Source organism: Helianthus annuus, chromosome 9, assembly GCF_002127325.2.
Source record: "Helianthus annuus cultivar XRQ/B chromosome 9, HanXRQr2.0-SUNRISE, whole genome shotgun sequence".
NCBI classification, from domain to species: domain Eukaryota; kingdom Viridiplantae; phylum Streptophyta; class Magnoliopsida; order Asterales; family Asteraceae; genus Helianthus; species Helianthus annuus.
Window position 1 is genome coordinate 118,033,389 of NC_035441.2, and position 12,446 is coordinate 118,045,834.

The 12,446-nt window shown below is 36.2% G+C and overlaps 2 protein-coding genes across 3 annotated transcripts; both read right to left on the bottom strand.

Moving 5' to 3' along the window:
- Positions 1-215: 215 nt before the first annotated feature.
- Positions 216-1,289, bottom strand: LOC110878316 (glutaredoxin). 2 transcript variants are annotated; one of them, XM_022126598.2, is made up of 5 exons: positions 1,220-1,289; positions 1,069-1,126; positions 746-834; positions 534-632; positions 216-438 (listed from the first exon to the last, which is right to left on the bottom strand). In XM_022126598.2, exons 2-5 carry the CDS (start codon positions 1,122-1,124, stop codon positions 359-361), a joined length of 324 nt encoding a protein of 107 aa, XP_021982290.1. In that variant the 5' UTR covers positions 1,125-1,126; positions 1,220-1,289; the 3' UTR covers positions 216-358. The 2 variants fall into 2 exon arrangements, with proteins under 2 accessions (XP_021982290.1, XP_021982289.1); XM_022126597.2 differs by lacking the exon at positions 1,220-1,289 and having other exon boundaries at positions 1,069-1,213.
- Positions 1,290-5,438: 4,149 nt separating this feature from the next.
- Positions 5,439-11,862, bottom strand: LOC110878314 (isocitrate dehydrogenase [NADP]). The gene is made up of 15 exons (XM_022126594.2): positions 11,506-11,862; positions 11,375-11,418; positions 11,152-11,261; positions 10,431-10,468; positions 10,090-10,167; positions 9,933-9,986; positions 9,745-9,846; positions 9,567-9,655; positions 9,374-9,477; positions 9,221-9,289; positions 8,996-9,111; positions 6,710-6,744; positions 6,476-6,618; positions 6,222-6,344; positions 5,439-5,859 (listed from the first exon to the last, which is right to left on the bottom strand). The coding sequence occupies exons 1-15, from the start codon at positions 11,759-11,761 to the stop codon at positions 5,766-5,768; spliced, it is 1,455 nt and encodes a 484-aa protein (XP_021982286.1). The 5' UTR covers positions 11,762-11,862; the 3' UTR covers positions 5,439-5,765.
- Between the last annotated feature and the right edge of the window lie 584 nt (positions 11,863-12,446).

A 12,446-nucleotide genomic window follows, 5' to 3' on the forward strand; every position in this document is an offset into this window, starting at 1 on the left:
CAAGCATTCTCTACATAGGAATTTCACTGAATAACTAGAAGGCATGAATACGGGAGTTTATAGTTCATTGAAAATGATGAGTGGTCGGTGAGAAAACCTCTCTAAGTTGAAAAGGATAGCGACGTACCAAAATAAAAAACCTCTTGAGTTGAAAACGATGGCAGGCCTTTTTGGTATCCTTTCACAGTTTGATTGAATAATCATCACAAGGTAACTGGTTTCAAGCATCATTTATAGCAAAAGATAACAAACATGTATCCTGAAAAAAATACCAAACATTCGAATGCAACATTCCCATAAATTTGGGACACAAGAAAGTTCACAACTCTGTTTATAAAGATATCATGAGAATAGTTGTTTAGGAAGCTTTGGTAGCAATTGCTTTAGCTTCTGTCAGCAGGGAAACAAGCTTTCCTGCTTTGTGCATGGCAACAGTACCTACATAAAATTGTTGCAGGACATTACATTCTGTTGTTCATTGGCGAAAACACATAACGGGTCAAACAAGGAAAGTAAAAAGATTAAAGCCTTACTGTCACAGCCGCCAATGTGCTTGCCGCCAATAAACACATTTGGTACAGATCGTTGGCCAGTCCACTCGTGCAATGCTGATTGCATCTCACTTCCATCACCTTCAGACATAGATAGATACACATGGCTTTTTAGACATTGTTCATATAACTGCAAATTCAGCATACGTATAAATAAATACATTGGATATCGATCGATCGAGAGAGGAACTCACTTTCTAGGTCAAGCTCGATGGTTTTGAACGAAGATCCAAGCTCAGTAAACAACTTCTTAACACTCACACAGTACGGACAATAAGATTTGCTGTCAAAATCAAAATCAAATATAACGTAAACATACATTCAAAATTAAATCTATAACATAAACATCGTATACATTTTAATTTTAAAAACAAATCGGCCGGCCTCTATATCCATAAGTTGTTATATATCATACATTACGCACAAATTAAACAAAAATGATCGAATAGGTTCTCAACTGTTGCGATTTATATAAATAATACAAAATGCAAGCTAATTTGAGGTGTATGGATGATACCTGAAGACGACGACAGAGTTGGATGAAACGAGTTCCTTGGCCTTGGCTGCAGCCATTGCTAGTTTGTTTGAATATTATTATCAACTCAAGTGATGATTTATAAACCCTAATTACAATCAGATGATTAGTTGAAATTAGGTGAGTAATGAACCTGGTTAAGAAACGGGGGTTAGTGGAGGACGCATGGACGGTTAACTTGGATACGGGTGACGTATACGGGTCAACAACAAGGCCCAACTAGTTCCGTTCAGAAAAAAACTAGTTTTTTATATAAGCTACTTAAAAATATGAGTAAATTACAAGTTTTGTCCTTTATGTTTACATCAAATTGTAGGCGTTGTTCTTTTGCCCAAAAGTTTACAGGCGGTATCATTAACCTTTCAAAATATTGCACATTTTGTCCTTTAGGCCAAACCTGCTTCTAATTCTTTCTTTCAATTGATGTTGTTGCTTCTTGGTTGTATTGTTTCACGTTATTCGATATTTTTACCATGTTTTCTTGATTTAGTTTTTCAACCCATTTATAAATTAAGGGGTTGGTGAGGATTATAAATGGGGAAATTGAAAGCATTAAGAGGAAAAAAAAGACCATTGTACCCTCATGTGCATTGCACATGACAAGAATTAACTGAGATTTCTAACCAGGTTTGGCCTAAAGGACAAAATGTGCAAGATTTTGGAAGGTTAAGGACACCACCTGTAAACTTTTGGCCAAAAGGACAGCGCTTGCAATTTGATGTAAACATAAATGAAAAAACTTGTAATTTACTCTAAAAATAGTATTGGAAACTAGAGATGAGCATTTGGTACCGGGTACCAATACTGAACCGGTATCGTACCGTACTGGGTATATTCGGTACCGGTACCAAGTCTTCCCGTTTTTCGGAACCGAACGGGTACCGTGCTCATCCTTATTGGAAACTCTTGTGAGAACATAGTCCAAGATAGGATTTCGTGGAGGTGTAGGATTAGAGTTAAGGACTTCTAGGGATGTTGTAATAGGGTGTGTTTTAGGGGTGTAGACTTTTCTTATTCTTTAAGGGGACTTTACTAATTATTGTCTTCTTGTGTTTATGTCTATATGATGTTATACATGTTTTACATTTTTTATTTGGGTACTCTCTCAGCGCTTTCTTTGTATTGGTAATTTCTTATTTCTATATTCTTTGACTCGGTGTGTTGGTCTATTGATTGTTTTGGAGCCAACGGTTTCTCTGAAAGCAGTTTCTCTATCCCTAGGGATAGAGACAAAGTTTACCTACATCCCACCCTCTCCAGACCCTACAAGTAGCTTTGCTATTTGTGAAATTTACTTGATATAGTTGTATTAAAAAAATAGTAAACTGTCAAAATCGTCCCTAAGGTTTGGACATTTTTGCAAATAAAAAAACTTTACATTAAACAAAAAATGGTATATTCTTAATATTCAATATTTAAGGAAATTTAAAATTTGAGAGGTAAAGGTTCCTGTAAAAAAGACCAAAAATGTGAGAAGGATAAAAAAGAATCTACACCATTAGATCTTTGATCTAATGGTTTAGATTAATAGGGACCAAATTGTAAAATCTGTTTTATTTTTTTGGACTGAATTGAAAATTATAGGGGTAATAAAGTCTTTATATCCATTCAAAATAGGAAACTTTAAATCAAAATCCCTACAATTTTGACCTCTCTCCAAACGCTCGAACAGATGCTCTCTCTCTCTACAATTTCGATTTCTCTCTCTACATCGCACTGGAGCGGCGGCGGCAGTGATGGTGCGGATCGACAGTGGTGGTGCCGGAAGTGGCAATGGTGGTGGTCGTGCGATCTCTCTCTCTACATCGAACGACCAGATGATCTCTCTCTCTCTACACGACAGCGGCGGCAGAGCGGCAATGATGGTGCCGGAAGTGGAGAAGATGATACAGAGATGTTATATTCTTTACTGAATGGTGTTATATTCTTTACTGAATGGTGTTATATTCTTTACTGAATGATGTTATATACTTACTGAATGGTGTTATATACTTACTGAATGGTGTTATATAATTATTGAATGGTGTCATATATGTGCTGAATGGTTGTTGCAGTGTTATTCGTAGTGTTTTTTTCAATGTTTTAAAAACCGGCTTTTAAATTAAACCGGATTAGTCTAAAAAATGGTTCAACCGATTGAACCAGGTTGTACCGAACGGTTCAACCGGGTTGACTAGTTAACGCTATAATTTCATAAATTACAACATCAAGTCATCAACTCAAAAGTACATCATTACATATTAAAAGATAATCCAAAAACTAATCCATAATAAAAAATAATCCAAAAAATAATTGAAAATCATTCAATTTTCCAACAAGCTCTTTTAAATGAAAGTGTAGAATATGTTTAAGCCATTTGAGTGTTAATACATCACGTTTATGATCACATAAAAGATGAAATTCACTATTATCGCTATCATCATCAACTAAAGGATAACTATTTTCGTTTCATACAATATTAAATAAGAAGTATTAGTTACGAATAATTATAATATATAAAAATTACGTAAGATAAGTAACATATATAATAAAAATAAGTAACAACCCAAACTAAAATAACCTTGGGCCGGTACCGGTATTACGTTTCAAACCGGTATACCGGATTTTACCGCCGGTACAAACCTTATGTCGTTTCACTTATTTACTGGGGTGTTTCGTACCGGATTTACATCTGAAAACGGTAATACCGGTATAACCGGCCGGTATTTACCGGTTTTTAAAACACTGGTTTTTTTAGAGATCTTTTAAAAAAATCATGTTCCTATAATTAAGGTGACGGTTATGGTAAGTTTTGAATTAATTGAATTAATTATAAAATTACTTGTTTACCCTTTTGAATTAATTTAGATGGAGGACACATGTCATCTCCACAATATTTCTCACCGTTCTCACACTTTTAACCTTTTTTACAATAGCCTTACCCAAATTTGAGATTCAAATGTTTAAAAATATTACACAATTAAATGTTACAAAAGATAAAATCGTCGAAGAGTAAGTCATACTTGTCTAGGGTCTTATTGTTTCAAACTAAGCGCACAACATTTTTTATGAAATCAGAACTTTTCAGGGATCATGTTGTTTCTATCCGCATAAGCATTTCCTGGAGGGTTGTTTGATGAGGTTGAGCTACAAGCTTTTGCACTTTTCTATTCTAGCATAGAATTTCTTCATGATATCCATTTTTCACTAAGCAGACTGTCAAGTGGTTCAAATTCTCTCTTAAAACTTTTTTCACCTTAGCCTCCTTTGCGTCCAATGGACGAGGCAATGCGAACGCCTCCACTTCAAAGTCATTCACTCTAATATCAACATCCTCATTGTTGAGGTTAATGTAAATGTTCAATCCAGTTATCAACTCATTGAGATCAAAACTATCCGCCTTTAAAAAGAGTGTTTTAAGGCATCCCAAAAAGTAAAAAATTGTTCAATATCTATATAGATGCCAAGCTCGGCCCATCAACTTATGATCAAGCTGATTCAAGTAATATTTCATCTCTAACACGCAAAACTAATAAAAAAGTTGCAACTTGAGAGATCGATCAAATAGGTCAAAATACATCCAAATGCTATCATTCTTTTTGAAGGCCACTACAATTTCCTTTAGAAGAGAACTTTACTCAATTTGAATGAGCTTAACAAGACACCTCAATTACATAGAGATAAAGCATTCATCGTCATCATCATACTCAGTAAATCTCACCAATAGCAAGGCTAAGGTAGAGTCTGAGGAGGGTAAGATGTAGACAGCCTTACCTCCCCGTAGGAATAGAGAGGCTGCTTCCAGTGAGACCCCCGACTCGATAGAGAGATAAAGCATTAGACCTTCTAAATCAATTCATTCAATGATCAAATCATTACTCGAGTATAATGATTTTTGTGATCGTAATTGAGAAACTTATGTATGAACTCTTTACCCAAAAAAAAAAAAAAAACTTATGTATGAACTATATCAGTTATAGTTTTTTTACAGATTATATACCCTATTTGACCCAATATTGGATAGTCCCGGACAAGGGCATAAACAAGCCGAACCGAACCCAAGCTTGCCAAGGCTCAAGCTCAGCTCACTTAACTTGCAGGAGCTCTACAGGTAAAGCTTCTAAATATTTTATATACCACATTGAAAAATATATAATTATGTTTTTTAAATATTAAACAAAAAATGTACAAATAACAAGCTCAATAAGTGAGGATCGAGCTCAGGCTTGTTTATTAAACAAGCTTATTTTTAGGCCCAATCTCGGCATAATTATAGCTTTTAGCGAGGCGATCTCGAATGCTCACGAGCGGCTCGGTTCGTTCACATCCCTAGTCCCGAGGCTCTGACACCCATTTTGCTAGCTCTAGTCACATCCATCAAGATTACTGTTATTTCAATGCATCACAAGCGGTAAATACCCGAAGTCATGGTACCAAAAAACAAAAGCATGAAGCATCCACCATCAGAACAATGAAAGCTTTTAAAAATTAACTTGGCCAAATTCACCATCCCTAAAGGAAGTAATTCGAAAGGTGTTACCTTTGACCAATCCTGTGAAACAAAGGATATTATTTTGGAAAGAAAGTCAACGACTTGTAATTTTAAGAGCTTCCCTGTAGTATGTATTTGTTGTTGTCTGTAATCCATATTCATCACCACTTCACCAGCATCATTCAATCAAAAACAAGATGTTACTGCTTTAATGAACTGCAAGAGGTTGAAGCTTTGACCCTAGATTCTGAGCAACAGCATCAATGAACTCTTCAGTGTTCAAGTAGGATTCCCTTGATGCCCTGTACACATTTAATAATTTCAGAATATAAATATATCTAGTAGGTCAAAGAAGGATACCATGTTGGTCAATGACTCACAAGTTGGTGTTTTCATACAAACTCAATTTCCTTTATTATTTTTTATTTGTCTCGGATTTCTATATACACTAAAACCCCTTTCCAGAACTAGCGTCAATGCATGAAATATAGAGGTGGTTAAATGAGCGGGTCGGGGAAATCAGAAATAGAGTAATAGGTTGAAACAAATCATACTTTAGTGTATGGGTCACATCGGGTTATAACAAACACTTTTTGCCCATTTTGTAATAAAAAATTAGTGCATTAAATATAAATATAATCAAGAAAATTTTAGCAGTACTCACTTGGGTCCGTGGATTAGAATGGCAAGATCCTTGGTCATTTTTCCCGACTCAACTGTCTCAACACATGCACTCTCAAGCTTTTGAACGAAATCCGCCAATCTCTCATTATTATCCAACTTGGCTCTGAACAATAATGCGCAGTATAAACAAACTCAGGATAATACAATAACAATAGAAACAACACTTACACTGTATAGCAAAGAAATTTTAACTAAAACGAACATTATTAACATGATTTGATAATAGAAACATACCGATGTTCAAGTCCTCTTGTCCATGCAAAGATAGAAGCAATACTATTTGTGCTGGTTTCATTTCCCTTTTGGTGTTGCCGATAATGACGCGTTACAGTCCCATGGGCTGCCTCTGCTTCCAATGTTTTCCCATCCGATGATAGCTGCAAACCACATGTTGTATAGAATTAACATGAAATCCTAGAACCACATAACTTTCTCAGGTAAGAATAAAGATATACAAGGCTTACTGACCAAAACAGAAGTCATTAGGCCCAGAGAACCGAACCCTGCAAATAAAAAATGAAATTTAGTCAGAATAGAGAGCGTGCAAATGCATGTGTCATTCACTCGCAAAGGGTGCTAGCAGCGAGTTACCAGCACATTCTATATATACTTAAAATGCTATTTTGTCAACATCAACCAACTTTGGCCCCTCAACGTTGGCATCAATCAACTTTAGCTCCTCAACTTTGGCAATGACATATTTGGCCCCTCAACTTTGGTAATGATATATTTTGCCCCTCAACTTTAATAATGATATGTTTAGCCCCTCAAATCTTGTCAACATCAACCAACTTTAGCCCCCAGCTTTGATAATGATATGTTTAGCCCCTCAAATCTTGTCAACATCAACCAACTTTAGCCCCCCAACTTTGATAATGATATGTTTAGCCCCTCAAATTTTGTCAACATCAACCAACTTTAGCCCCTCAACTTTGGTAATGACATAATTAGCCCCTAAGGCCTAAACTTTAAGAATGACATACTTAGCCCCTAAATTTTGTCAACATCAACCAACTTTGGCCCCTCAATGTTGGCATCAATCAACTTTAGCCCCTCAACTTTGGCAATGACATATTTGGCCCCTCAACTTTGGTAATGATATATTTTGCCCCTCAACTTTAATAATGATATGTTTAGCCCCTCAAATCTTGTCAACATCAACCAACTTTAGCCCCCCAACTTTGATAATGATATGTTTAGCACCTCAAATTTTCTCAACATCAACCAACTTTAGCTCCTCAACTTTGGTAATGACATAATTAGCCCCCTAAACCATAGTTATTAAAGGCGCTAGGCGCACTCAAGGCGCTTAGGCTCCGCCTAGGGCCTAGGCGAAAGGCTCAAAAAAAGCGTGGGCCCGAGGAAAAAAAAGTGCACTAACATATAAAAATTTAAAATACATTATGTAATGGAAAATAACATCTTCTTCAAATACCAAAATATTCTAATACCATAATCTTCAACATAAAGTACTAAATCGGATGTGTGACAACAGAAGATTTCAATCAAGCAAAAAAAACCAAACTTTATAAGTTGGTAAAACAGAGAACTAAAGGTCAACATAGTTATCTCTATAAAGAAATTAACTGAGAAATACTAAGTTCGATAAGAAAAACTTTATATGGAGAATTAGATAGAAAACAAAAACACTACATTGTGTATGCAAAATCAGAATTAAATCAGAAATAATCAGCTGGTAAAGAACAATATCAAATCAGAAATACATTGCAGAATATGAGGAGTTTATAAATTATAAAAATAATATCCCTATTTATCAGGAACATGTAGAATTAAATCAGAAATATACTAATCTGGATTTGAAGAATTCGAACTAAGATCTGGATTATTAGAGATATAATCGGCTGGAAATCTCCCTATAAATACTCCAGAACATCAGGAATTCACGTATCAGCAATTCAGTACTAAATGTGCGCTAAAATTACCTAGGATTCAGGAGCGCAATGAATGCGCATCGCCCAAAAAATTCGCCTAGGCGCCAAAAGCGTGCGCTTTTGATAACTATGCCCTAAACTTTAAGAATGACATACTTAGCCCCTCAAATTTTGTCAACATCAACCAATTTTGGCTCCTCAACTTTAATAATGACATATTTAGTCCCTCAACTTTTGTCAACATCAACCAACTTTGGCCCCTCAACTTTGATAATGACATACTTAGCCCATTAACTTTAATAACTACATGTTTAGCCCCTCAACTTAATAAGGTTTCCTTTTTTTAATTTTCATTATTTACCCTTACACTTTATTATAGTTACTATTTAGACCTTTGCTTATTTTTATCTACGTTTCAAACCCGCTGCGGTGCACTGGTAGTAACCCACTAGTTAGGATTTAACATATTAACTAATCCTCCAATTCATATGTAGATGATAGAATTACATCCGAGTAAAAGTGTCAATTTAAACTCGTTTACCTACAAATGGGGCAATTTGGATTATGATTCATCTTAAATGGGTCATATGGGCCAAATGGGTTAAGCTAAAAAGGTAAAGGGTCAATTTGGGTCCACCTATTATGCAACCTACAAATGGGTCAATTTGGATTATGATTCATCTCAAATGGGTCATATGGACCAAATGGGTTAAGCTAAAAAGAAAAAGGGTCAATTTGGGTCCGCCTATTATGCAACCTCTACATTTTAGAGCAATTACTTAATTGTATTGATTAATAACCTATTGCTTTTCTTTTATCTTTTGATCATACAACTAAGCACAACATCAGAATAAAACATCACCTTGGGCAAGTAAATCACTCTGTACATCTCCATCATAGTTCTTGCATGCCCAGACGTATCCACCGTCACTCTTCAGTGCATAAGCCACCATGTCATCTATCAACCGATGCTCATACCTTTAATTAACCAACAAGTCATCAGTTAATATATACACACATCTATCATCCAACAATCACCACCAAGAAAAAAAAAATAAACCCACTTCTAAACAATATAAGAAATTACCATATGGAATGCTGTTCAAATTTCTCCTTCCAATTCTCCTCATATACCTCCTGAAAGATGTCCTTAAACCTGCAATGAGACATGCCAGTAATATGATAAAATATTAAGTAAGCTGCTAATCAGAAACAAAAAATGATATTGTTATGGTGTTACCTGCCATCATATTTCTTCAGAATAGTATTTTTGGTGCTTAAATATAGAGGCCATTTCTTTGAAAGTGCCATTGCCATTGATGATTCAGCAAAGGCACGGATGGACTACCAAAAAGCATAAATTTCTCATGGTAAGATTCCAAACAATTTACGTCATAAAAATGGGATACCAAGCAAAAGGTACAAGACCAAACCTCATCAACGTTATACATTGCAAGCGCAATGCCAGGACCTTTGAAGTCAAAAACGTCAAGCTCCGTGGGAGTTTCACCGTCCTCCGGAACTGAGCAAATCATGAAACGATCACCTTATAAAAATATATCTTACGTTTTCAAGTACAAATTAGTTTAGAATGGGAAAAAATTAAAATACCAAAAACCATCTTGAGTTTTCCTGGTCCTTTGATAACGGTATCTGTAGCACGATACTGGTCACCAAAAGCATGCCTGCCGATACAGATCGGTTTCTTCCACCCTGCAGATTACCACCAGAGATAGAATTAGGTTTCCGCCAATTAACCGAAGTCCGAACATATGCTGTGAGTTGGAATTAGATAGTACCTGGAACTATCCTTGGAACATTCTTGCATAGAATAGGTTCACGAAAAACCGTCCCTGACATCAACAGATTCTAACTAGTTAGAAAAATTTACAACTACAACTCGTATTATGAGATAGTTAAATGTGAAATGCAAACACAAAAGTATCATATACAAACCATTTAAAATATTCCTGATTGTGCCATTAGGACTCCTCCACATGGATTTCAACCCGAACTCCTTGACTCTTGTCTCGTCTGCAACATTAGAAACAAGCTACAAAATCTGATATTTAACTAGCATAGTGAAAGACAATAAAACAGTAAACTGAAATTAAGGATTCTCAGCGTCTACTAGGATTTCGGAATAAAGGATTAACACCAAATATCATAGAGCATTTATTAGAATCTGTTGCAAATAAAGAAGTTGGTTGTTCGAAGAAAAAATGTGCAGAAGTAAAGAAGCCACTCAATTTTGGAGTTATAACACACTAGAAGTAGATTTACATAGAGTAACTAACCAGGTGTGATAGTAGCACATTTTACAGCAACATTATACCTGTGAAGCATGAACAATTTGCGTAAGACTTCAAGTAACAGTAAAGAAGTATGATGGATAAGAAATAAAGCAAAACAAAAAAAGTCTATAGACAGACGACACTTGAATCATCACTCCTCACTTATTTTCTGGAGCTATTTATAGAAGACAAACTTCACGGGATGACTAGTGAACAAAAAATTGATTTTAATGTCAACTTTAGACTTAAAATGCAGTTCCTTCTCTAATTCGCATCCCCTAAACACAAAATTACCGCATATATAGTTCACTTAACCTCATTGAACCACCCAGGCCTGGCCTAACTTATGTAGCTTGTACTATGCAAATTCATATTAGCATTTGCATCTATTCTATATTTCTATCTACAACAATCATCAGTGTAGTTAAGGCGTTCCCGTTTGTAAACAACCACAACAAAAAAGCTTCCAATACAACCTAGAAAAGAGTTTCTGAACCAAATGTCTATGAAACCTTCCAATAACTAGTGATATTTCAAATAGGTTGGTTCGTGTAATCTAAAACAACCATACAGCAAAAACTTAAACCATACACAACAATGATTCACAAATACATTACAATATCAAGGCAATATTTCATTAAACAAGCAAGATATCAGTCATACAGTCATACTCATATACAAAATGCAAACCGAAAGCGAACAAAAATAGACCAGCAACACTTACTTCAAAGCAGCATGAGCACTTTCAACAGTAACTTCATCATCTGTAGCATCACGATTCAAAATTCCTAAATCAAAATACTTAATATCCAAATCTACGTACGGAAAAATAAGCTGAAACAACAATAACAGCAACCATGAGTTCAAAAAAACACTCTATAACTCAATTAGGTCAACTAGACAACACAAAAAACGATTAGAAATTCACAATTAAAAAATCTCCAAACCTTATCCTTAATCATCTGCCATATGATCCTCGTCATTTCATCACCTAAAACAGAATCAAAATGCAATAATAATAAAGTAATCAATAACAAGAATCAACACGTAATTCAATCAACGATCGTTAAGTAGTTACCGTCCATCTCAACGATTGGATTTTGAACGGCGATTTTATCGGTAGCGGTTATTGCAGCGGAAGCGAGACAACGAAGTGAGAGTTTAGATGAGTGAGAGGAGAGAGAGAAAGGGAGGGTGTTGGTGGAGCGAAGGAGGTTGTAAGGGGATGGTAGTGGTGACCTGGGGTTTCTGAGGGATAGAGAAGATGAAGAAGAAGATAACATGGTGACTACGGCGGCAGACATGGTGGTCAGGCGGTGGGATAGAGTAAGCATTGCGGGTGTGGGTGTATGTAACGGGGGTTTGTTTGATAGCGTGGGTGGGGAAACGGTAAGACCGAGGATGGTGATTAAACCGGGTTTATTTCTCTAACAAGTCGGTGTTAGATATCACTAATCATCACTTATATAAGGGTATCCAGGGCACTCTCGGGGAGAGGGTGCGGTGACCCAATTCCCCGATCAGGAACACCGCCGTCATCACCGCGAGGACCCGATTCGGGGAGGGTCTTCGGCATGAGTTCACCGCGTTGAATTGGCACGATGTTTGAGGAACGGTCGAAATTTAAAAAAAAATTCACTTTTTAAACAAATATAAATAACCACACCCACCACTAAATTTTTATACTCTCAAACCACACCCACTTCACTAATTTTTTATACTCTCAAACCACACCCACTTCACTAATTTTTTATACTCTCAAACCACACCCACTTCAAACCGAGCAATGGAGAACCAACCCCGCGGAGCCAAGAAAAAAACTAAGGGACGGGGCTCGCAACCGTCTCGTGGTGGTTCGAGCGGTGCAAGTGCACAACCACAACCCCCTTTCGGATATACTTCACAACCCCCGTTTTTTTTCCAACAACCTTCACACCCCTCCTTTTACAACACCCAACCACTCAACCTTCAACCCAATTTCGGCTATTTTCAAAATTTGTTATCAATGGATGCTCCTTC